The sequence below is a fragment of the Rhinatrema bivittatum genome, chromosome 8 (genome assembly GCF_901001135.1).
Source record: "Rhinatrema bivittatum chromosome 8, aRhiBiv1.1, whole genome shotgun sequence".
NCBI lineage: Eukaryota > Metazoa > Chordata > Amphibia > Gymnophiona > Rhinatrematidae > Rhinatrema > Rhinatrema bivittatum.
Window position 1 is genome coordinate 199,917,640 of NC_042622.1, and position 26,500 is coordinate 199,944,139.

A 26,500-nucleotide genomic window follows, 5' to 3' on the forward strand; every position below is an offset into this window, starting at 1 on the left:
CCTCCCTGTTTGCTGATGTACCACATGGCCACCTGAATCAGGATGACCTGATTGGACAGGCAATCCTGAAATACCCTGAGAGCATATCTGATTGCTTGTGGTTCCAGGAATTGCCTCACCGGCAGTGGAAAAGAGAGAGAAATCCTGTGTGGGCTATATTTGAAAGAGTAGCATGCATTACAGATTACACATATGCTAATTAAACTCCATCTTTTCTGAACTGTCAAGTTAGTATTAGCCCTAATAATGTCAGCCATTCAAGTTCAATCTTTAAATTGCCCATGATAGGGAAATCATTTGCATTAATTCAAAGGAAGGTAAAAATAGTTTACAGCTTAGATCACATACAAACTCACCCATTTTCAAGTCTTCAATAGTAGTTGTCAATTTGCCACAAACATGGTTTAGACAAAACAAGATCAGCCATTTTTGGTTACACATTTTTTTTAAACAGATTGGAAAGAAAAAAAACAACACACTTACAGTTCATCACGTTGTCTTTGCGACAGTACCATGGTGTCTGGGATGTCAGGTTAATGCGATATAGAACTGGTTGCCTCCTGAAGGAGATCAGAAATCAACTCTGTCACCAAGTGGCTTCAACCAAAGGGAAAATGCTTCTCCACGACTGGAATCCCACAGGAAACTTGGAGACATTCAATGAGGAGGGTTCATGCCAGCTGAAGAAAACAATGTTAACCAAAATGTTTTAAATGGCAGTGCACTTTTCACACATGCTTTAAAAAACTAGTTATACTATTACAAAGTCCATGAAAGATATTCTGTTTAAGACTTGTTACTTTTAGCTTTTGCTAATAAAAGTAACAAATTTGATAATTGGAAGCCAGATTACATCAACTTTTAAATATACACTTATTTAGCCTTTTGTCTGTAGACAGTATTTATAATATATTTAACTACTTGATGTTTAGCCTCTGAAAAGAAATAAAGGTCAACTGAATTTATACAGTTGGTATTTCTAGCTTCTGAAAAGAGAAAAGAAAGTGATTCCAAAGACTTTATTGTACAAACAGCCTTGAATATACTATGGTCCAGACATCTATTTCAGTTTGTCATGTGATTTTCATAACATGCGGTCAGTCTCTAAAGAAATGTTTTCTATACAAAAGTATATCTTCACAAAAAAAAAAAAAAAAAAAAGTACAAATCAAATAAACTCATTAAAGAAAAACCTGCCAATGCCACCATAAGAAAAAAAAAAGCTGTGCAGTACTATTTTGCTATGCTTCTGCCCCAGGCCTGCCAGCTCTATTTTGCATGCTGATGGAAAGAATTTCCAGCTTGCACCCCATGAGATAACTAAAGTACCATGAAACAATTCTGTCCAGCACTGACCCACCCAGTGCATGATTTGCAAGGGATGGGGATCCAATGTAAGAGAATGCAGTTAGTCAAATATCAAGCAGCTAAAACAATGCACACGCAAGTACAAAAAAAAGCAATGCCGTTTTCAGAGGATGAAGACATGATTTTAGAACTTACATGGTATTTCAATTCAGCTGTACTTTCTTATATTTACAACTGGATTATGATAGTGTTTTCTAGATAACATGAATGCTTTGCTTGCTATTTATTCTCTATTTTGGTCCTGGGTTTTAGTGTCATGTTTACAAAAATTAGGATGTATACTTCTAATACCAAAAATAAAGTAACACTTGTCAAGTAATAGATAAGTATGAGGACCTTTGGATTCTGAAGACATTAATGAGCCATAAGGGCAAGTATGTCAGCAGGATCTCTACTTAATTCTCATGATCTCTTGGGTCAGATTGTTACAGCACAGGAAGTTCAGATAGTTATAAGGTTATACCTACTCTTAAGTGACAATTATTTTTTCCCCAGTGCTGGTATTTCTCAGGATTTGACCAGCCAATGTTCAACTGTTAGACCAAGTGGTCTGTTCCATTCTTTGCCAGTACAATTCTAGCTGCCTTCAATTTGAGTAGGATGCTTCTGTAAGATTCAGAATGTTGTAAACTGGAAGAGCCAATGGTACTGACAGACTGTTCAGTATTTGGAGGAGACCAAAGACTTCTGACCAGGTGTCTAACTTTGCATTCATGATGCCCAATGGCTTTACCTATTCAATTTTGTGGAAAATTTGAAATGTCCTCCAGAAGCGATATATGGTCAGGAAGCATACCTGTAGAGCCTTCGGAACCTAATGGGGCGGGCTCACTAATGCAAGACCCCCAATAATGAAAAAGGCAAATTGGGGGGGGAGGGGGGGGGTCCTACTACCAGCCCTGGATTTGTCAATAGACACCCATTATGCCTGTGCCTAGGGCGGCAAACATTTAGGGGCAGCAGGTTGGTTAAGATTTGCTGCCTTCCAACTTTGTTGAATCTCATTCAGAGTATAACCTTCTGCTGCCCTGTAACAGACCCTTACAGGAGGTTGGAGGAGAGGAGTGCTGGTGAAACCACTACAAGTGCTTAAGGGCAGGAAAAAAAAAAAACTACACAAATCCATCCACTACAATTGAGTGGGGTGATGAACTTCGAAGCAAGGTTCTGATGATGTATTCCCTCCAATAAGCAAAACTGGGACTCCAGTCTGAGGGATCGCTGTAGTAAATGTGGAGAGGAGAGGTTGGATAATTCCTTCACTCTCCCTAGTTAAAGAGGTAAAGAAATTCATCACTATATCAGCAATCTATTCAAATGACTGACAGGTCCTCTGACCTGGTGTAGGAGGTGGAACAATCTTTTTAGAGATAAAGCAGTGTTGCTTACCTGTAACCAGTGTCGTTCCTCATACATGGGTGACGACAGATGCAGCCCCAGTCCAGAACTTTGATCTCAGATTCTAGAGCTTTCAAACATGCCCTACTGAACATATACAGTTGTAATCCATCATCTTGTCCCCTAGACAGAGTCCCTCAGTCCATGATATAGATAATACATGGAAAAACCAACTCCAAGGGGAGGCAGGTGGATTTCGTTGACCAACATCCTGCTGTCCTAGTCTCCCTTCAGTCTTCTTTGTAGCAGTATGCGCGAGCTAAAAAAATAAAATAAAACGTATCGGACTCAACTCCGCGGGGTGGCGGGTGGGTTCTGTGAGGACTACATCCTGCTGTCCTGGGATAACACCTATTATAAGGTAAGCAATTTTGCTTTATCCCAGGACAAGCAGAATGATAGTCCTCACATATGGGTGATTAGCAAGCTACAGGCTGAGTCATTCTTACATTATATCAACAGCATACAACTTGTGCAACAAGCACAACTGGTGTACTGCTGGAAAAAATGAGGCAGCCTGAAATCACAGTAGGATGGATGTAGGAGTTGGTGTTATACTGGAAATAAGTTCTTTAAGTTCTTTAAGACAGATTGTCCAAAGGCTGAATCTTGTCGTCGTCTTTTGTCCAAACAATAATGAGCTGCAAAGGTGTGAAGGGAACTCCATGTTGCAGCTTTACATATGTCAAGAAAGGGCACTGAACGATAGTGTGCTACTAATGTAGACATAGCCCTTACTGAATGTGCTTTTACTCGCCCCTGGAGAGGAATTTTTGCTTTTTCAGAACAGAATTCGATACAGTCTGCTAGCCAGGTGGAGAGAGTGTTTTCCTACCGCAACTCCTGGTTTATTTTTGTCAAAAGAAAGAGTTGGGTGGATTTCCTATGGACCGCCGTGCGGTTCAGGTAAAAAGCTAGCACACATTTACAGTCTAAGGCGTGTAAGACTCTCTCCCTGGTGAGAGTGAGGTCTTGGAAAGAAAGTAGGCAAGACTTGACAGATTGATGTGAAAATCCGTTACTACGTTTGGTAGAAATTTGGAGTGAGTGTGAAGGACTACTCTGTCATGCAGGAACCTTGTGTAGGGTGAATATGTAACGAGAGCTTGCAACTCACTGACCCTCCTAGCCGATGTCATGGCTACTAAGAAAAATACTTTCCATATAAGAAATTTTTCATCACAGGAATTTAGAGGCTCGAATGGTGACTGCACAAGTCTCGTCAGTACTATATTTAGGTCCCATTCAGTGATCGGTGGTCGAATGGGAGGCTTAAGGTGAAGTAACCGACTTACTAGGGGTTGCGCTGTTATTGGCACATCCCCTTTGCCCTTGTGGTATGCCGCTATGGCATTTAGGTGTACCCTTACAGAGGATGTCTGGAGACCAGAATCCGAAAGGTGGCATAGGTAATCTAGTAAAGGAGTGGGGCAAGAGAAAGGGTCAAAACCTTTTTGTATGCACCACTTGGTAAATGTAGTCCATTTAAAGTGGTAAGATTCACATGTGGAAGGCTTTCGTGAAGCTACGAGAACTTTAGAGACTTGTGTTGAAAGATTAAGTGGTTGCAGAATTAAGCTTTCAACACCCAAGCTGTCAGGGCAAGAGTTGTCAGGTTGGGATGACGCAACTTGCCCTGATTCTGAGTTACGAGAGTGGGTGCTGTGCCCAGGCGAATTGGCTCTCTGATCGAGAGGTCGAGGAGTATGGGAAACCATACTTGTCGAGGCCAGTATGGGGCTGAGGATCATTGTTTTCTTCCCTGAGGAAAAAAGTGAGGGGAAAAAATTCCCAGGGCTCCTAATCTGTTATGCGTACAGCAAGGCGGAAAAAAGAGAGACTGAAGGGAGACCCCTGTGGCTGAGAACATCATGGCATGCTCAGTGTGCCAGCCAGAAGTTTCTAGAAACTTGACAGAAGTTTTCCGTATCAGGGCTCCATCTGATGATGTCACCCATATGTGAGGACTATCATCCTGCTTGTCCTGGGATAAAGCAGAGTTGCTCACCTCTGAGGACAAGCAGGATGGTATTTCTCACACGAGTGATTCCCATGCTATAGGCTGTCCAAGAAGGACAAAGTGGGAAACCACACCCTGGTGAAAGCACTACCTCTCTCCCTTTTGCCTGTGAGGCAGCCGACCCACAAAGAGGTCAAGGTGGGAGAAGAGTTGGGATCTACAAAGAGAAAACCACAGAAACCCCCATTCCTAGCAGGGATGCCTAAGGCAGAGGAGTGATGTGAGAAACATACTCTGCCATCACGGAAAACATTACATATAGGGTTTCAGATCAGGAAATCCTGACAGTAGGTCTAGAACCTCCTGGATACAGGAAAAAGTCTAGGGATGTAAACAAGAGAAGGACTCTTGGACAAAGACCGCATAGTTTTCTTTGCTGTTACAAGACAACCAAAGCCAACGGGGGCTCAAGAGCTCCCTAGAAAGAAACTGTGGTCCACAGGTATCCGAAGGACAGAATGCATCTGCAGAAGTGTACCCATGTTTGGCTGATAGGCACAATGGGCAGAAAAACCCAAGCAACACTTGGAAGAATTATCAGCAACAGCAAGGTCTGTGACAGATCCTACGAGCCAAAGCACCAGATATAGCTGACCATGCAGGACAGAATCAAGAGTTTCAGGAGATGAAAGGCAATCTCTGAATGGGATCGCTAGCCCAAACTCCTGAGCAGGAAAATAAGTTAGGCCTGAAGCTCACCCACACTACACCCTGTCAAGGGCAGGGCTATCCATCCCATCTACAGGATAGTTCAGGTGAGCAGGAAGGCACTTTGGACAGCGCAGTAAAAAGCTAAGGCAGTATTGGCCAGAACTTGGCGAAAATATAGGGAAAAATGGTGCATCTTTTCCTGCAGGTATACCCCAAGACATACCACAAATGCCTTAGCTTTTCCTCCCCTCGACATTCCAACTAGAAGTCTGAAGGAGCAAAGAACACAAGGAGGCAGACCACTGGAGTGCAGGGGTAAGAACAAATCACTGGGTGGTGTACCTCAACCCCAAGTGAATAACTCACTCCCAATTCCAGTAGGGAGATACCCACCGAGATAGAGCCCTCTGCCTCCTTGAAACAGAATGAGTCCCCCAGGGAAAAAATCCAAACACACTCCACAAAGAGACAGGAAACCAGGATGCCGCAAGTCCAGTCCCCTGTCAAACAAGATTTCTTTACCAGCCTCAAAACCCTAAGAGTACCAGAGCAGGGTAAGTGTGATCTTGGAACAGACTGCCACAAACCTGGCTTAGGTATTAATACCTCAGCCATGATTACATATGCTTCCCCCAAGGAAGCACAGAGTCCAATAAATGGAACCGTTGCATGAACCAGGACTCCCCTGTCCACAGACTGTTGCCCTAAAATGGGGGAAGTATAGCTTGTAAGCACCGCAACCAGAGTAGCACCTCTGTTCAATGTTCCCTCATCCACCAGCTCCCTCTGCCATGGATATGGTGATAGGTTGAAAGACATACTTGCCAATTAGTTGGACTAGAACCCTCCTCTCTGAGATAGGGTCCTGAGGCAAGAATGACTGGCAATAGTAGTCAATCAAAAAATGTCCATTGAGTTCAGCAGGTATCTAAGGTGACTACTGGACAGGAGAAACCCCTAGTTTTCACCAGGGAACTACTTTGGAATGGCTCCCTCGTGAAATAGACCTACTGTGCCTTAAGGAGACTGCTACTGCTCGACTGGCTCTCAAAGCCCATGAGGAACCAAGAAGCAAAACACCAGTCAGGAGCAGTGACATCTGTTCTCCAGTAAATGGAGAACGAGGGACACCCCTTTGGATGTCTGGTTGTTCACCCCTACAAAGGGGAACCCTTAAGGGTTTCCCTACAACCTAGTCCAATCTCCCCTTCCTGAAGGAACAGGAAAGCAACTAGAATCAGGGCCTTCCATTCTCGAAAAACCTTTTCACTCTAGTTGAGCGATGAGTTACAATCACTGAGGTTCAGAAGCGACCCTCAGATGGGGTAGGCCACCATGGTAATCAGAGCAACCCCAGCAAAAAACAGTCCAATGACCGCCTTGGCTATCCCTCAGTCCTGGCCTACAAGGAGAAGCAACAATTCAAAGAATCAAGGCTCCAGTTCAGCAATAACTTGCAAGGGATGGAGCCCCAGGGGCTTCCCCACAAAGGGGATTTGTGACCTGGCAGGGGTCTAAAGACATTCCTCTTCTGAGGAAGGAAAGACTCCTGACACTACCCTCCTGGTATTTACTCCCAGGGTTCAACCAGGAACGCAGTCCTAGGTAAGTACTGTAGCTACAGCGCACATCCTGTTGTGCTCACCACGAGGGAAACACACACTCACCCATACAATAGAGGGCAACTGGAAGAACAAAGCCCTCCACTGTAAAAGCATTGTAATACTCATACGGTGGTATCCCAGCCTACAGATGGTGATCCACCTACAAACCCAATCATGCTTGTGGGTAGAATCCCACTGTACAGTGAAGTCAGAGCACCACTTGCTAGAGTTTATTGCTGTGCACTGAAAAAGCAAAACTCAGTGTATGACGACACCTTCCTTGCCAATGCTCCCCAATACTTTGTGGTGCAGAACTGATGAGAGGCTGAGACCTTGACACGACCATGGCAGAAACCTGGCATGGCTGAACTGTAGAGATAGGGAGAATGCTGCCCATCACCCAAGGTGTGGAGTAGATGCCTTCCCGTTCCTGACCATGCTCCACCATCACAGTAACTCCCAGTGAAGTGCACAGGAACAATGCAATGAGGGCATCTCCAGTACCACTGGGACTCTTGGTATGGTGGTGGGTGGCGTTCTATGGCATCACTTCCTCCAGTACCTAATAATGCTCCAAGAGGCTGGACACAGCCCTTGAAACTGCATCAACAATGACTCACAGCCGTTTCCCTCATGGAACGACAGCAGTGAAGTCCATGGGGATTGACTGTGCCCATGGTGCTTTGTAGTCGTGTCCTGTGGCATCCAATTGTGTCCACTAATGCCCACAGTGGGAACAGCGCCTGTAGGGCCCATAGCACTCTTGCGGCCACCAATGATGGATCACATGAAGGGCACCAAATGACACTGCACCCAGGTCTTCAACGGCGCTTGACTGAATCTTAATGAATTTGATATATAGTGCCATCCCAGGCACCCACAGACCTTGACAGCCCAGTGGCACCGATAGAGACCCCAGTGCTCTAAGGTATTGATGGACTGGAAGTACAAGAATGCCAAGAGCACCTGCAGGCAGAGGCTCTGCAGCCTCAACACCTGATTGGTGCCCAGAGGAACAGATGATTGCCAACGCCATCAACTGTTCCGCTCAGCTCACCTATCCATCCGAGGAAGTTGATGCTGCAAGCTCGATGGCATCCTTTGCCAGCAACTATGGCTGATAATAGCCTTGCTAGCACGCATTAAACACAGATGGTGCATAAATCCAGGCAGGGCCTCCAATGCTCCCCAATCCCAGTGGCTCAAGGGGGGGGGGGGGGTGGCCCGCCACCCGAGATCGTTGGCATCCATGGTGTCCAATAGCCATAGGCCAGTGATGAAACAGCACAATGCTTCTCAGTGCCCCGTCAGGACACCACTAAGGAGCCTCAAGGGCACCAGACCACTGCGCCTGGATGCCTCAGCATACCAGGGTGCCTTGAATAAATGGCAATCCCGGTGCTCAATCCATTCAAGGCCAAAATCCCTGTCACTCAAGGACTTCAGTGGTACTCAAGGGCTCTTAAGAGCCTCGCGGTCGGCTGTCTTGGGGACAACCAAGGCTGCTCAATGGCGATCCCAGAGCCTCATTGGTGGTGCTCGACATTTTCGAGCACGGCATTGGAAGGCAGTGGCCAACATGCCCGACAGTCTCCATGGCGGCACACACCTTGATAGCATTGAAGGCGTTTAGTATCGGGGCAGTTTTGTACGTCATTATGCAGAGACCATACACCTAGACAACACAGAGGCCATCGATGGCACTGAGGGCATCTACATCGAGATTGTTTCCAATGGTGTCAAGGGAGACCTTGGTGCTTGATGGCAGACCTGGTCCCTGACACTAGAGGTTAGTGCTGCCACTACTCCGCCCCATCGAGGCTCCATGTTCACAGATGCCTATGGCACAGAAGGCCCTTACAGCATTGAACACCATCACACACCTCGATAGCAGAGGGTGGCCATGCACGAACCTTGATGGGATAGAGGGTGTCAATGGCGCTTGATGACAGTCCTGGTCAGACACTAAAGATCAGTACTGCTACTCCCTAACATCGAGGAGCAAGGTGCTCGATGACTCTGGTGCATCAAGATGCCTACAGCACAGAAGACCCTTACGGCAGAGGGCAGTCACACACCTCTATGGCATTGAGGTTGGCCCAGTACTTCAGTGTTGTCCAGTATGACCATGGTGCTCAATGGCAGTCCTGATTCCCAATGCAGTCCTGACTGTGTCAGATCAACTGTGCACTGGCAATCATTGCTGGGCATGGTGCCGGTGTGGCAGCAAGATGCTTGCCCAGGCTCCTGCTCACTCTCAAAAAGACTGCACTGGCATAACAGGCAAGCAGGAGGGAAGGCTATATCATCCAGGGCTCCTGCCTGTGGAGACTAGTTCCTTTGAACATAGAAAGGATGAGCTCCCCCCCCAGGAACGATGTCATCCTCGATATCTTCACTGTCTGAACCTCTATCAATGCCAATCAGTGAAACTACATTGAACTCCTGCCTGGGTTGAACACGTGTGAGTCTCCAGGCTCAGTGGCCTACACTGATCACCCACAGACTGCCTTCAGTCAGTCCTACCAGTACCTAACAAAGGTACAAAAACAGACAGAGCAAGCAGAGGACACAGATACTAAACTGCAGGTGCAGTATTTATTTAATAAGAGATACAAATAGACTCTGCCAGCCACATGGCGGGTCTTAGTTGCTGTGGAATCTGACAGACAGTGGATAAAGTGAGAAAAGCTACCGCAAGGGAAAGGAAAGAAGCTGCAGCTCTAGAAAAAAAAATAGTTTACAAAAGCTGAGAGAAGAGAGCAAGGCTGAATACCGCAACCACACAGCTCTATGGAAAAAGACTTAGGGACTCTGCCTAAGGAGCAGGGTGATGACTACAGCTGAACATGCTTAAGTAGGGTATGCTAGAAAGTTCCAGAATCTTTAAAGTCAAAGTTCCAGACTGGAGCTCCATCTGATGACACCCATGTGCGGAACAACCATCCCGCTTGTCCTCCGAGAAGAATGGATTCTTGTTCCACAACAGGTGGTCTATTAGAGGTAAGCAGTACTATGAAACATATGTCCGGTGCTTCCAGTCAGAAGTACTCTGCCAATAGCCATGAAGGCATGAGAGCTCTAGTAATTGGAGGCAGCAGAAGCAACATATTCCCTTCTATACCTGATTTAGGGTGAACATAAGAAAGTGCCATACTGGGTCAGACCAAGGGTCCATCAAGCCCAGCATCCTGTTTCCAACAGTGGCCAATCCAGGCCATAAGAACCTGGCAAGCACCCAAAAACTAAGTCTATTCCATGTTGCCATTGCTAACATGGAATAGACTTAGTGATTGGCATACAGCTGTGTAGGTATTGCAGCACGACTCCTCTGGTTTGGGGCTTGATGCATCAATTGAGATACTACAGGAGGCCTTGTGTTCGATGGCATCAGATGCCTGGAAGCTGCTGAGAAATGTTTCTTCGAGTCCTTTGAGGAGCCTCTTTTGAGCATCGATAAAGCTGGCACAAAGCTGGGATTTATTTATTTTTTTGAATATATATATATATATTTGTCAGCTACATCAGGATCATTAGTCTGGAAGGAGCCCCTACACTATTTGTTCTTGTGCTATGCAATCAATTATGTGGACCTGCTGCACTATGGGCCACACAAATGTCCATGTGCTGATGAAGCATAGGCCCCATGTACCAAGTCAACATGTCATGCACTAATAAAGCAACTTGCATCAACCGTGCCAAAGCCTACTGGCATCACCTACTGCATCACCAATGAACCACATTTCAAGGATTTACACTTCTTTGATGCAGGCTGAGTCTCCTCCAGAGTGACATGTCTATTGTTCTTGAACACATGGCTGCTTGTTGTACTCTACCTCAGTTTCAACCTGTGCAAATGGGGAAGTTTTGGAGGAGCTCCTGCTCAATTCTTTACAGGGCAAGACAGACAACACTGCAATTAGAGGATCTGCTGCAACTCTGAACAGATTTACATAGCTCCTCAATTTTACTAGCCTTGGAACACCAGGACTATGGAGACATCCATCCACATGCGTAGCAATTTGCTCAATCGTGATTTGACTCAAGGTATCGAAAGCGCAATCTGCGAGGGATATTACCTTTTGATGCCACTGAGGGTAGCTTTCTTTTTGCCAGACATGTTGAAGCAGCAAATCCTTTTGCTTTGTATTTTATTTTTCTAGAACTGAAAAGTTCTGCTGTGGGTGCTGCAAAGCAACTAAAAAAGGTAAATACTAAAGAAAAATATCAAAGTTGTAGAATTAGAGAAAAAAATATCTAAGCAAAAAGTATGCGCCCATGCTTGTGGTCAAACAAAAGATGACAGATGGCTCACAAAGTAAAGCCTGTATGGGAATTCCTACACATGATCAGTAAAGCTAAAAGCTCTACTAGCTAGGAGAAAAGTCCATTTGGTGCCACCAGATGACATCTCACATCATGGTTAATTCAGCCTGTTTAACAGACAAAAGATTGACAAGATCTTAAGATTAGCATACCTCAAAGAAAACTTTAAAAAGTTTCCATCAGCTCCTTTGGACTTACTGCTCAATAAGAACAGAGTGGGAAGTGGGAGTCTACTAGACTCAGTTTTATGATTCAGAATACCCAATAAGCACTATCCCTCTGATCTTAAATTTCTAACTGGACGGTGAGTTTTTAGAAGAATATTAAGACAAACAGGGGCATCATGGCTTAGAGCATTGAGTATTAAAATTGTATACTGTATTGTATATTCAAATCTGTAGCCAACGTAAGGATTTTAAAATTGGTGAGATGTTCAAACTTTGAGGAGCCCATTAAGATTCTTGCAGTAGAGTTCTGTATCTGTAAGGATCGCAAAATATATTTTGGCAACCCTAAAAATAAAGAATTACAGTAACCCAAGTTTGAAAATATTAACACATGTAAAAAAAAATTAGAAAAGTATAAATATGGTTTTAAATGTCTTAACATCCTTAATTTCCAATATGAAATCTTAACCATAGACTTCATATGCAACACAAATGGGTTTAGATTCAAAAAGTACTCCGTTTCTTACTTCATTGACAACAGGAATCTCTATGGCTTGAAAAGTATTGGGAAAATGTAGATTTGATCACCTACTCTGAGGTATGATCCCTGTTTTCCCCTCATTAAGCAAGTGTGTTATGAGCTAACCAAGTTAAAATAGTTGAGAGATAGATATTAAGGAGGCTTAAAAGTATTTTTGACAAGGGATCAAAAAACTGAATGTCGTCTGCATACAGACAATGAAGGCCAAGACCAGACAACTTACTTACAGGCCGATACAGTTAATCCCGCAGGAGAGCCGGCGCTACGAGGCGAGTGGCCACTCTCCTGGGCGCGTGATCAAGTATCGGCCTGACTGTGGTTTAAGACATACCGTATGTTAAAAAGAGTTGCAAAGAAGGATGACCCTTGGGGATCCAGGGTGAAGTTGCAGCACCTAATCTTACTTGGAATACTCTATCAGAAAAAAAGGAAGTAAACCGATGTTTTCCTCGATGTTCCCCTCGGTCTTTCTCCTGAGGAGGAAGGGGGGGGGGGGGGGGGGGACACCTGCAGAGTTGTTAAAGCTGGTCGGGCAGCAGCGGTTTCCCAGTGCTGGGACGAAATAGACTGTACTGGTTCAGACAACGAAGCTATCGATGGCGTTTGGGTTTTTGGCCGAATGAGAAGTCCCATCTTCTCCAGCCTAGCCTTGCGACCCTTTGGTGTCATTTGGGCACATTTGGTGCAAGGAAGGACAATTTGGTCGGACCCCAAAACACATCACACAGACCGTGTGAGGGTCAGTGATGGACATCGTTCGAGTGCAGTCAGGGCACCGACAGAAACCTGACGCCATAGCCTTGACAAAATTTAGCCGTAGTGTGGTCGATGGCCGGTAGGCCGCGAGAGAAAAACTCAACAGGAATCGACCGCAAGCAGGTAAAAAACTTACCATTCTACCGCAGAGCAAAGATATCGATAAGGGGACCCATAAAATGTTTTTGAAGAAGTTCCGTGAGGAAAAATTCCTGTCAGGAATCTCTGAAGAGCTCCTTAATCCGCGTGGCTACTGCTGCGTGGAAAAAAAGACTGAAGGGGGACCCCTACTGGCTACAGGGTTGGTGCTATGCTGGGCATGCCCAGTAGGTGCCAGTCAAAGTTCTGGAGACTGACATAAGTGTTCCGTGATTGGACTCCATCCTGATGTCACCCATATGTGAGGACTACCATCCTGCTTGTCCTGTGAGAGGCACAAAAAAAGGGTGCGCAAGATGGTACTGTGCATGCCACATCACTGGACCAGCAAATTAGCCACTCAACTCAGCCAGATATATAACTTGTTCTGTTGGAATATCCAATAAATGCTGCCCAAAAGATCTCAGATTCTTTGCAGACTTATGGATAGCGTTATGAACTATGCCAACTCAGTCCCTCCTCTCAGGGCAAAGGTTTTGCTTAAGTTCCCCTCAGTAAAATCTGCGCACTTGGAGTCTACTCAAGAAAAGGCGCTCAATCACAGGTCTGATATTCTGGAACTCACTGCATGATAACATCCAGATTGAATAGAAGAGCTCCTTTAAAAAAAGGCACTGAAGACCTTTTTTTATTTTACATGCACATATAATCAGGGGGCTGCCATATTTTGATTCTGGGCAACTGTCAAGCTCAAAGCAGTTGTGATAGCTTTAGGCCTATTAGTTTGAATGAAATGTTGGAGTAGACTAATGCATAGATGTTCTCGTTTATGTTGTAATATGTGAAGGAATATGTATGCTTTATTTTGTAATCCGCCTTAAACTTTGTGATGTGGACAATAAATTTTTAAGTAGAAATAGCTAACACATGAAGGAACATTACCTAAAATTTTATAGATTAAAGTAAAATCTTAAATTTTATCCTTATCTGAACTGGTAGAGCCAGTGACATTTCAATAATGGAGTTATATGATCAATTCTGAAAGAACCAGTGGGAATTCAAAGCGTTGAATTCTAAATCATTAACCTGTTAATTTCTTCCCCTTGAATCCTCCACCAGTTCAGACATGTAGATTTGCACTGCCTACTAGAAGATGGAGAGAGGACACACCTTTTTCTGTGATACCACCACCAGTATATACAATAGTGAAGTGCAGGCAACAGCTAATATGTCAAAGCAATGGAAGCAAAATTACCCTAAATTAAATTAATACTAATCGTCACCAATTCCAAAATAAAGGTGAAGAAATCTTTCCTTTTCTTAATACCAGAGGTTAAAGACGGGAACACAATGTGCAGAACCCAAATTCCTCTCCTACCAACAGGACCAAATAAAACACTTCTGTAATGTTACTATGTGGACCTGTCCCTGTCCCTCATTGATGGCTTCCGAACATGGCACAAACCTTCACCGACAGCATCATGGCTGAGCTCCATCATGGTGTGCGTAACAGCTTGGCTCCTCCCCTCCCCACACATTGACCTTCCTCCCTAGAGCCCCTGCACTAGCACGGGAATTTAAGAGTATTTCAGCCCAGCATTCCAGCACAAGCCTTGCTTCTGGCTACAGACTTGCTTCTGCTGGTGCTGATTATTCTGCAATTCTCTGTGTTCAAGATCCAGATTGGATTTGGATTCTGAGTCTCCGACTTGGATTGGACAGATTCTGTTTGCCTGCCTCTGACCCAGACTGGACTTGGATGCTATTGGCTTGCGGTCTGCCTCTGACTGAACTAGGATCTGGACCTTGGCACCCTCCGCTGGTTCCCGACACTGGTCTGATCTCAGGTAAGGCTGTTACGTTTCGTAGGCCCAATGATAGTGTAACATGTAAGACCCCAGACGTAACTAAGGACAACAGCACAGGCCCCAACTTCCCATGAAGGTCCAACTTGTGTAGCAGGATTCAATAAAAGGAAACTAACAGGTAAGGCTAAAAATGTTTCCTTCTTTACTATACTCCATCACATAACTCTTTTGGATGTGATGGGGAGGGGCAAAGTCTAACATGCACAGATCTGGAGAGGGACCTTGATGTGATTGGGTCTAGCGATCTTAAGGCAGTGAAGCAATTTGACAAGGTGGTAGCTAAAGCCAGAAAAAATACTGGGCTGTATAGAGAGGAACCACCAGCAGGAAAAGGAAGGTGATAATGCCCTTGTACAGGCCCTTTGTAAGGCCTCACTTGTACTGTGTTGAATTCTGGAGACTCTCTCAAAAAGGATAGAGACAGGATGGAATTGGTCCAAAGGAAGGCAACCAAAATGGTGTGTGTGTGTGGGGGGGGCGGGCTATTTCAGAAGATCTACAAGGAAATCCTGAAGGATCTAAATATGTATGCCCTAGAAGAGAGGAGAGATATATCTGTCTGGTATCTGAAGATCTGTATTAATGATACACAAACTTCAAACCTTTCCCACTGGAAACAGTAGAACTTTGGGGGGGTGTTAATACAAAGCTCCAGAGAGGACGACTCAGAACAAATATCAGGAAATATTTCTTCAGAGGTGGCGACTGATGTCTGGAATGCCCTCCCAGAAGAGGTGGTGAAGAGGAGAACAGTAAATGAATTCAAAAGGTCATGGAACAAACACTACAAATTGATAAATATTTGGAGGTTGAAAAGTGGGGGCGGGGTGTAACATTTCTGAATGAGAGTAGCCTGCATAGAATGGCAGTTAATACCATAAGCAGATTGCTAGGTGGACTGGATGGACGAATGTGTCTTTACCTGCCATTACTATGTTCCATCTGCCATTTAGAAACCTAATCCCCCCAGTGTCTCAAGGTCCTCTTGCAATGCTTCACAGTCAGTTTGTAATTTAACTACCTGGAATAATTTTGAGTCATCTGTAAATTTGATCACCTCACTCATTGTTCCCTTTTTCAGATCTTTTATAAACATATTAAAAAGCATTAGTGCAGACCCCTGGAATATGCCACTATTTACCTTTCTCTGCTGAGAGAAATAACCAGTATTGCTCTGTTTCTTATCTTTTAGCCAGTTACTAATTCATAATAGGACACTGCCTCCTATCCCAATGCTTAGTGAGCCTCCCATGAAGAACTTTGTCAAACACTTTTTGAAAATCCAGACATACTATCTATATCAACCATTTAGCCTTGTCCATGTTTACTGGAAATTTGTAAAACAAGACTTCCTTGGCTCTCTGCCCCATTAAACTACAGTATATCTATCCAAGATCGTCTCCTGCTCCTTTCAGCAACTCCAGGCTCAAAAAGATATGGAGCAGAAAACTGTGAGCCCCTTATCAGGTCCTGCCCACAGCAAGAAACCATCGGAGCCAAAACTATGGGCCTGGCTCCATCAGAGAAACAAATTTTAATGAACTGTTGCCCTAGGAGCCACAGGACCAGTTCTAACAGGAGAAGCAGCCCAAAATTGTTGCCCTGGGAGTGGGAAGATGCTCTCCAGAAGGCAAGGCACAAAGGCAGAGACCTGGGAGCTAAGATCCTGCTGCACCAGTCCAGAACATATCCACCATCTGCTGGAGACAGAGAACCACAACATTTTCAGTGACATCACTACAGACTATAAGGAGTGGCGCAGCATAACCCATGTATCTGGACTGGTCTAGCAGGAAACCCACACATCTGGGCTCGTCTAGCAATATAAGGAAGGGTACAGTTATCTTAAAATCCACCAAAAGCGGTTATACATAAGTAATAAACATATAAGAACAGCCATGTACCATTTCACGACAGGTATATTCCTTGGCATGCTCTTTGTGGACAAATGAAAACTATCAAATCATGGAATAAATGCTTTTGGAATATCCTAATGTTCATGGTTTAGAAATTCACATCTATTCCATGCTAGCTACATTTCTGTAGGTCAAAGACTACCAGGAACTGTGAAATTGCTTGGTAGTAAATAGGAAAATTCTGCTTCCTTCTCCCAAACATATTGGCAAAATATATATTCCAACACAGAATGTATAAAGAATGCCCAAAATGGTGCTCATTGTAACCTATCCAATCCATTGTAACCCCCATATGATTTACTTAGTTCCTATCTGGAAATTTGATAGTTTTGTTCTTCAATTTCTTTAACTTTCACTTGTGTCACCTAAACACAAGCTAGTTCAACTTCCAAATAGTTATCCCATTAGAGTTTAGGTCAATTACCACCACACAGACTGATTTATAAACACAAAAAGGCTATTAAAATTTAGTTTAATCAATGAATAAACCAGGGGAGGAGACTTGAGGGGGAAAAAAAAAAAAAAAAAAAGAGTCAGCACCAACAGTCAAAATTCCCAGGAATGTACAGCTTTCCTTTTGATCTAACTTCCTTGCTTATTTTTCTTTTTCCACTCCTTTCCTCTGAACTTTAGGATCCTTCACTTCCTCCATAGCCCAGCAGTGACTCCTGGGACCAGCTCTCTTCCCAGAAGCAGCAGCTCCAGTATCTGGACCCCATCTTTCCCCCCTTCCTGCCACCACCAGCTACAGTGGCTCTTACACCCAACCCAGGAAGCTACTCCAGCTCCAACACTACTCCCAATGGCAGTCAGTAAATGCCAAATATTAGGCACCTGAGAATTTTCCAGCCCCGAGATACACAATAAAAACAGTGGTCAGACCATGAAACAAATTAAAAATGTCTACATAAATTTCTAAATCCCACTCAACTATCTGGGTTATACTGCGATTTACAGTCTGCAGTCTTAAATTTGTGCGTTAAAATATTAATATCCTAGAAAATATATTCAAAACAAACCCAAATTTAAAAATCCTCACATAAAACTTGCCCAAGGCTGAATGCTACAAGGTCATGCAGTCACACAACTCTTCAATAAATAAGGTCTACAATACTTTAGTATGTAGGAAAAATGGAAAGACAAGGATGGGAAACAGCACTCTCAAAGTCCAACTATTCTATACTTCTACATTTGCTAGAAATATCTGATTTAGCCAAATTTGTCTACCAATCAGTTTCTAATATCACTGAGATAAACCATTATTTATTCACAGGAAGATAAACTTGTAGTTTGGGTTTTATTTTACCAGTTTTATAGATCAAGGTCTTCTCTAGTGTTTCAACTTGTAATGGTATTCATTGTTCTTACAGCTAACTTCCTTCCCTGTATTCTTCCAACAATGCCTTCCACTGGATCCTGATGTTTATAAAAAGGAAAAACACATACAAAGTTTAAATAAAAAGCAATAAATAGAACACAATAAGACCAAAGGCAACAAAATATGTACTTCCAGCATGACAAAGTTTACTGCAGAATACAACCTACTATTAGCCCTTTTCAGGTGACTATATTCTATAATTAAATAAATGTAATAGGGCTTCTGATCCTAGGTGTTTATATTTTGCACATTTAAGTGCATATATTTCAGGCAATTAGGTATGTTTGGAGGGAACCAAAAGTATGTTGCAATGTTTTTGCTTTGTGAACATGCTCTCTAGGGGCATTTTTAGGTGGATTCAATTTTATTAAAAAAGAACCATACAAGCGCCTATTTTAAATGAAAAACAAAACAAGGGAAAGGGTGGAGAAGAGATGTCTGGGTATCAGGAAGGGAGTGGTATGTGTCTGGGTGGTAGGGGGTTCGAGGCTAAGGAGCTGGGCGAGTTTTCCCCCTCCTTCACTTACCACAACCACCTCCCATGGCACCTCTTTTAGAGCCAACAGGGTTTGGGCTCCCTGCCAGTCCCACTCGTGTCATGCAGCCACTGCTCTTGTACCTCTTCTAGACTCGCAGCAGCCAGTGGACAAAGGTAGGCCAATTTTCAATGGATTTTTGGTTAGAACATAGAAACCCAATTTCCCCATCAGAAGGTATTTTGAGCGTTTGGGGGGGGGGGGGGGGTTGTTAGAATCAGAAACTTACATTACAAAGAAAAACACCCCTTTGCATGAAAATAGACAATTCCAAAAAGGAAAAGTTAATTAAGCCTTCACAAGGGAGAATTATATAATAAGTTAGGTCACGGTTTCAAGTACTAAAATATAGGGGAGGTGTGACAAGGGTAAACAAAAACAGAAAGCAAGAAGCTAATTCTCAAGAGAAGGGGGGGGGGGGGGGGGGGGGGGGGAGAGAGAGAGAGACTTCAGTACAACCTAATTCATACAGTGGGCATGGGATTAACATTCCCATCCCATGGGGTTCAGTCACAAGTGTAAGCACAGTTGCCTTAGAACTAAAAAAAAAAAAAAGAAAAGAAAAGAAAATGATCTGGCACTACAAAGATATAGAAATGCCCTTGGTACATGCAGGGAAAGAGCCTACTTTAATCCAACAGCTAGGGAGGAAGGAAGAGGAAAATAAGAAGCTGCTGCTGCCCTTTGATAATCTGGGATTTACCCAGGTCCTGGTGGGGTGGGGGGGGGGGGGGGGGGGGGGGGGGGGGAACGGGACACAGGATGAAAGGACTGGACCCACACTTACAATGTACTTTGCTTCAGAAGTGGGCAAGAATTTGACCCATAGAGATGTCCCTTTTCTAAATTGCACCATGAGGATATTACCATACATTTGCAGAGTAGCCAAATCTCTGGTGAAGAATTTTTTTCTAATGTTCCGCTTTTCAGATTTTACATTTGGCATCTTCCATCTCTTTACAAGTGATTTTAGGAATATAATCACTTGTGGATTGTGTATGTGACGGGATGGCAATGTTAAAAGGAGAAAATGGCTCAGTGACATGTGACAGATCAGGTTTGATTTTCAAACTTGGCTATTCTGATGGTGGGGTTGGAAGAGAGACCCAGCTATTGTGCAGTGCGATGATGCCAAATGGTCAGCCACAGGATGCACATGTACCGGTTCTGGAGTGAGCTGTGGTCTGTGATTCCTGGACAGAGAACTGACCCTGGAAGACTGAGCTACACCTGGGGTGCTCAAACCCATCTTCAGGGTACCCCCAGCCAGTCAGGAAAAATGAAGAAACTGAGGGGAGAGAGTGGGGAAGGGAGAATAAAGGTAAAAAGTATTTAAAAAGTTAAATATGCAAATCAAAACATGAGAAGATAAAAATGAAGAAAAATACAAAGAAAAAACACAGGAAAACGTAGTGAAAGTAGTTAAAAAAAAAAAAAAGAAATAAAATAAAAACTGGGCAGAGTGAGAATGTGCCATGCCCACTGTTCCAATGTACTACAATACTGCATTGGTGCCAAGGTTCAGGATCCATAATTGCTGATTAGGGGGAAAAAAAAAAAGTTACCTGAACTGCTGAGTCACTAGAATTTAAGTCAAGTCACGTCCTACACAGAAAATACTTAAAAGCTCTCACGCTAACATCTTGGTGTGTGCTTTCAGATATAAGAAAGCATAACAGATTTTAATTGTGAAATTAGAAAAAAAAAAATGAAGACTTTTTTTAAGCAGCAGTGTTAAAACTTGCCTTGCTATTATTTAAATGTGCACAGATCCCATTAGTTAACAGTCTATCAAAATTAGCATATATTTGAAACCTGAGACTTCTCAATTAGTTTTAAGACCAGATGGAAAACTATTCCTTGGATTTTTGATGGTTTGTTTTGTTTTATTTTAAATACATGATTAAGTGTATATACTGAATGGGTAAGATGCTAGCTGCTAGGTATTTTGTTTTTTAACAAGGTCTAGAAGTATTCCTGTGCTCTGTTTGCAGGGAGTGAAATAGTAGCTTGACTGCTAAATGTCATAAAAAAAAAAAAAAAAAAAAATTTTGTTTAAAGGAGTAGTGTTAGCAAAGATCACATATCAAGTCATGTGATACTATATTTTATCTTCTTTTCATCCTATTTTCTCCCTCTCAACTCCCTTATACAAAACTGTACAAACCAGGTAGTTTCCAGTGCTGGCAGAAGCTTATAGGCTGAACTATTCCATGCTGTTAAACTACCAGATAGAAAAGTATTGTACTGCATGCGTGCACTCTTGTTTGCGATTTGGGAATATTTCTACATCATGCCCAAAGTAGGACTGCCCCCCTATTAGACATATGGTCTAATCCAGATAATTTACATCAAAACATTATTTCCAACTCATAAATCAGTCAAATTCTATTTCACTCAAACTCCCAGTTCAACCTTGCCCTAGAGGCACACTAGTAAAGTTTTCAGGATAACCACAATGAACATGTATGAGAGATTTGTATACACTGGGTTTCCACTGTATGCAGATCTCATGCATATTCTTTTACACATTCTAAAAAACTGACCATCAGGTATGCCTCCAGGGCAGGACAGAGCGACTGCCCTAGAAATTATTAAATGGCTTGTGAGCACAGCCCTGGATAGGAGAGGGAAGTCTTGGCCATAGTACAACTGACATCTACTAGCTGGACTCTGTGCCTGGGCACCAGACTCCAGACAAATTGCTGTGTCTGGACCCTTGCCAATGATGGCCTTCAATACCTGGGTTAGATGGGAGAGGCTGCTAAAAAGGAGGGGAAAGCCTTGTGTAATACCATATAATTGTAACATTTATGGTGCCACAGCCCAGTGCAAGTTTGCTCCAATTAAAACTGGAAGTCTCAAGGAGGAGGAAACTGCCAAGATAAATAAAATAGTACAAAAATCCAGATATCCCAAAGTCACAGTTATAAGGGTCTAATTTTCAAAAGCATTTACACATGTAAATGCACTTTACCCATGTAAGTGGACTTTTGAAGATTGCTACAATGTCAAACTGTCCATAGGATTTCCTCATACAAATGCACTTTATGTGCATAAATGGCTTTTGAAAATTGGTACAATATGTATGTTACATTTATGAACATAACTCCTTGAAAATTCACCTGTATGGTTACAGTGACCAGGCTGAATAAATAATAAAAGATTTGAAAATGTAATCACTTAGTTGATTTGATATTAGCCAATATTAAAGAAAAACTGGGCACAGGTTTTCCAAAAGAATGTGTGAAAGGTAAACATACACAAGCAATAGACTAGCTTTAAGATTTAAAAAAAATCAAAAATTTCTTCAAAGATCAAAAAATAAATATAGCAAATGTCAAAACTAGATGGATATGCATACTTGAAGAATTTCATTGTGCCCACATCTTAACTTTTCTGAAACCCATCCCGTAACTGTAACCAAGCCTAAACATAAGCCCAAGCAGCAGAGACATCAAGAATAAATGACTGCTGCACAAGAACAAATGCCCGAGTGGAGCAACAAAAGCATTTAGTCCAAACCTAACAGCCTAAACTCTGTCTGAAGCCCTATCAAGAGATTACATATAAATATTTCTAACACATTTTAGTTGCATACACAAGATGTACCATAAACACTTATTTCCTTTCCTACAAAAAAACCACACCACTTTTCCCACTTCCAGTACTGTTAAACAGCAGCCCACTTATGAAAAATAAAACTGAACAAGACCTTTAAAAAGGAGCTAGTCACAATGTTGATGGCATCAGTTTATTTGAATGTATTAGACCAGTGGTATTCACTCAGCCTTTAAGGGTCACAAACAGGCCATGTTTTCAGGATATCCCTAATGAATATGCACAAGATAGATTTACAATGAAGGCAGTGTGTATGCAAAATCTTGTGTATATTCATTAGGGGTATCCTGAAAACCTGGCCTGTTTGCAGCCCTTGAGGGATAAGAGAGAAAACCACTATTAAACTAATGAACTATGCCAAATACACACTACAGTTCTTATAAGATGACAAACTTGCTTTATTCAGCACCAGCATATTTGTACTTCCATGTACCTTCCTAAGTGGTGTACATGGAAGTAAACTGAAAATACCACCATGTATTTTTAAACTAATCCATGATGGTTCTAGCACTAAGTAGCTGTGCATCCTCAGAGCTCCTACTAGAGCTACTAGAAAACAGGGCTAGCTGTAAAATGCAAATGCCAAGTCCACATCTCTGGTAGAGGTTTGTTGGGGGGGGGCTTTATTTTTTTTTTTTTGAAGGGGGGGAAGAGGGTTTCTTTTTTTAAATTGGTTTTAAAGAACACCAATTGCCTAATCACTCCCTCTTCCACAATCCTTAGTATAATCCAGGTTTTACTTTGTAATGTATTCTCTTCAACAGTAAGATGCCACTGAATTTAACTCCAGCTTAAGCCCTGATACAATATGTAGAAATGGAACATGCTGGGAATCCCATCTGTTTGAATTTAAAGCTATTTATCACGACTATGACCCCAATATGTAAGTCTGCCCATTTCTTCCCTTTGGTCATCTGCATAACTCCCTGTTGATTCCAATGTACATACCTTGAAAGGGTTTAAGCAACAGAGAAGACTTCCCTAAAAAATTTAGCACCCCTATCTCGACAGCCAAAAAGGGTAAAAAGAGCCTAATCCACCCACAACTGCCTTGCCATTGGATATAACCTATGCACACTAAATATACACAAAATTCACCACTAAAAGCTATCCTATCAACCTGCTTGTAATAAAAATACAAATTGAGGTGACATTTACAATTAAGTTATGTACCGTATATAAGTTTCACATGTATGGTCTCAACTTTGTCTTCCTGCATCACATCTGATCCAACTTCTATACTATTATGGCTTTTATTACTATTATCACTCCCCCTTCAAAGGTTCAATTACAGCTTACCTGCTAATTTTCTTTCAAGTCTTGACAGACCAGTCAGTCATTACCATCATGATTTACCCTTCCTACCAGCTGATGGAGACAGTGTGCCAGATTCTCTTCCATCATGTTCCTATATAGGCTGGTGCAGCAGGACCGTAATCAGATTTCTGCCAAAGCTTTCCATTCCAAGTCTCTCTCCCCTTTCTTTTGCTATATATACCAAAAATTAAAGTTATGGGTACAGCAATGCTCTCTTGTTGTCCCAACTTAAACAATATTCCTTTGAGCAAAACAATTCTTTCCTTCCCCAGGGTCTGTCACCCCTTTTATCTTTTTCTTTGCATGTACCTGCATTTTTCTTCTCGTAACACCCCCTTTTTTTCCAAAAAGAAAAGTAAAAATATTTGGTCTGTGATCACCTGAACCCTCTTTTAGAGGCCTGACCTTCTGTTTCTCTTATACTGGTGGATCCTTACCACCTTTGTTCCTGATTCCCCTTCTTCCCTTTTTGTTATGTTCAGGGTGGGAACTAGACTGTTCTGTCAGGACTTGAAAGAAAATTAGCATGTAAGCTCCAATTGAACCTTCCTCTACATCAGCGGTTCTCAACCTATGGGTCGCGAACCCGGCGGGGGTCGAACGCCCAAAACACAGGGGTCGCCTTGTGTCGCGCGCTCCCGGTCTCTCCCGCTGCCGTTGCCGCCGGGCTGTCAGCACGTTCAAGCCCAGCGGGAACGGCAGCGGCGCTAGAAGAAGCTGTGCACCCGTGGCTGGGCCTTTTCTTCTTCCTGCGCCTGCCCCCCCCCCGTGACCCGGAACAAGAAGTGAATCGCGGAGCGCGGGAAGGAGAGAGAGCCGCGTGGCGCGAAAAAGTAGCAGCAGCGGCTGCAGCATCGGTCCTCGAGCAATAGAAGCAGCCGGTAAAGAAGAAAGGAGACAGCAGCATGAGCCTCCCGCGGCCGATGGGATTCTTCTTTCTTGGCCAGCGGAGGCTGCTGCAGCTCCCATTTGTGCTCGCGGGGGGGGGGGGGGAAGGAAGTGAGTGAGAGAAAGAGAGAAGCAGCCAGCCAGCTTGTGTGATTGACTGGTCAGAGAGCTGATGTGTGTGTGTATGTGAGAGACAATGAAAGTGATTGCTCAGGGAGATGACTGATGTGTATGTGAGAGTGTGAGACATTAGTCAGGGAGGTGACTGATGTGTGTGTGTGAGAGAGAGAAAAAGCATGGAAGTGAGAAGTCTGGGTATGTGAGAAAGCATGGGCGTAAGAAGCCTGGTGTTGTGGGGGTGAAAGAAAGCATGGGAGTGAGAAACCTGGGTGAGTGTGCATGCATGAGAGAGAGAGACTGCTTGGTAAGGTGATGGTGCGTGTGAGAGAAAAAGACTGGTGTGTGTGTGAATATGAGAGAATGTGATTCAGGGAATGAGAAGCCTGTGCACGTGGCGAGAACAAGCATGGGAGTGAGAGACTGGTGAGTGAGTGAGTGAGAGAGAGACAGAGAAAGTGATTATGAGAGTGAGAAGCCCATATATGTAAGTAGAACACGGGAGTGGGAAGCCTATGTGTGTGTGTGTATGGCATGAGAGAAACTGTTCAGGAAGGTGACTGGTGTGTGTGTGCCAAAGACTGTTTGGGAGATGATTGGTGTGTGAGACAGAAACTGGTCATGGGGGCATGACTGGTATGGTGTGTGTGTGTGAGAGACATGGGCACTAAGGAAGAGGACCATAAATATAGAGCTTAGCTTCTACTGCTGCTTCTGGTGAGTGCCACGGCCTGCAGGGAAGGGGAGTAGGAGAGCTGCTGGAGGGGGTAAGTAAAGGTGGCTTTTTAAGTTTATTTTTCTTGACTGCCATTTTAATTGTGTGATGTCTGCTTTTTTGAAATATTTTATTGGTGTTTGGAGAATGTTTAATAGTTTTTATGAGTTTTTAATTGTTGGATGTTCATAGCTGTTTTGAAACATTTATTCTGCTTATTAGTATAGTTTTACAATTATTTCTGTGTGGGGATATATAGCTGCTTGCTAGTTCTGTTTTCCTAAGAGGTGTATTGGTTTTTAGGACCTGATTTAATATTTGTAGTGTTGCCTTTTCATAGATAGGGTTGCTCCTGTTTGAGTGTATTCCATAATACAGATGTAACTGTGTGCGGATTAGTTTATGTGCATTACTACAGATCCTGGGAGTATGTTAGGTCGGTTCCTGTGTCTGTTACCGAGATGAGATATTTTGCTAGCATGTAAGCATTGAGGACATGCATTGGTGGTAAACTGCTGTCTTTTCATAAGTAGGGCTATTGAGCCTGGAAATAGAAGGAGTTTGAGTTGCTGTTACTGAGATGTCACTAGAACCAGAATATCTTTTTTGTAGGGTGAGTTGTATGGGGAATGTCATAATTCTGCTTTACATCCATTATTGTGGGTCAGGGGGGTTCCTGTGGATACAAACTGTACTTTTACATCTAGCCCCGTGACGATCATGGGTCAGTGTGCCATGCATGTGAGAACCTATGGTGAGTTGAGTTACATTCACATTATAAATGTCATAATTAAATGATAAGTGTGCACTAAAATCCAACCCCATCCATAACCCCGCCCCCATATGACCAAAGCCCCGCCCTCACCCCACCCTCACGGGGCAAGGGGTCACCGCAACATGAGGAACTGTATTGCGGGGTCACGGCATTAGAAAGGTTGAGAACCACTGCTCTACATCTTGACAGAATACCCATTACTAGCAGGATATACCCAAGTTGTCCTTATCCTGGGTAGGAGATACCAAGAGCTGCTTCTAGGCCTCCTGTTGCAGTTTCTTTTTTCTTATCTAGGTTTAGTATACAACACTTTGAAAAGATATGCATAGAAGACCAGTGGTTCTATTGACCTGCATTCTTCCCAGGAAGCTGCCTGTGCTCTCGTCACATGCGCCTTCAGGCCCCCAGGCGCTGGTTTATCCTTTATGATATGCTGCCT

At 43.2% G+C, this 26,500-nt stretch overlaps 1 protein-coding gene across 7 annotated transcripts in view; it reads right to left on the minus strand.

The window, feature by feature from the left end:
- The window catches only part of PAFAH1B1 (platelet activating factor acetylhydrolase 1b regulatory subunit 1), a 253,167-nt gene that overhangs the window by 152,893 nt on the left and 73,774 nt on the right, over positions 1-26,500 (minus strand). For 4 of the 7 annotated variants that reach the window (XM_029612506.1, XM_029612503.1, XM_029612504.1 and 1 more), the window contains exons 2-3: positions 18,021-18,130; positions 484-680 (exon numbers count right to left, since the gene is read on the minus strand). In XM_029612506.1, coding sequence (XP_029468366.1) covers positions 484-515 — 32 coding nt within the window. In that variant the 5' untranslated portion in view covers positions 516-680; positions 18,021-18,130. The remainder of the gene's footprint in view (positions 1-483; positions 681-18,020; positions 18,131-26,500) is intronic. The other 3 variants (XM_029612510.1, XM_029612508.1, XM_029612509.1) reach the window with 1 other exon arrangement.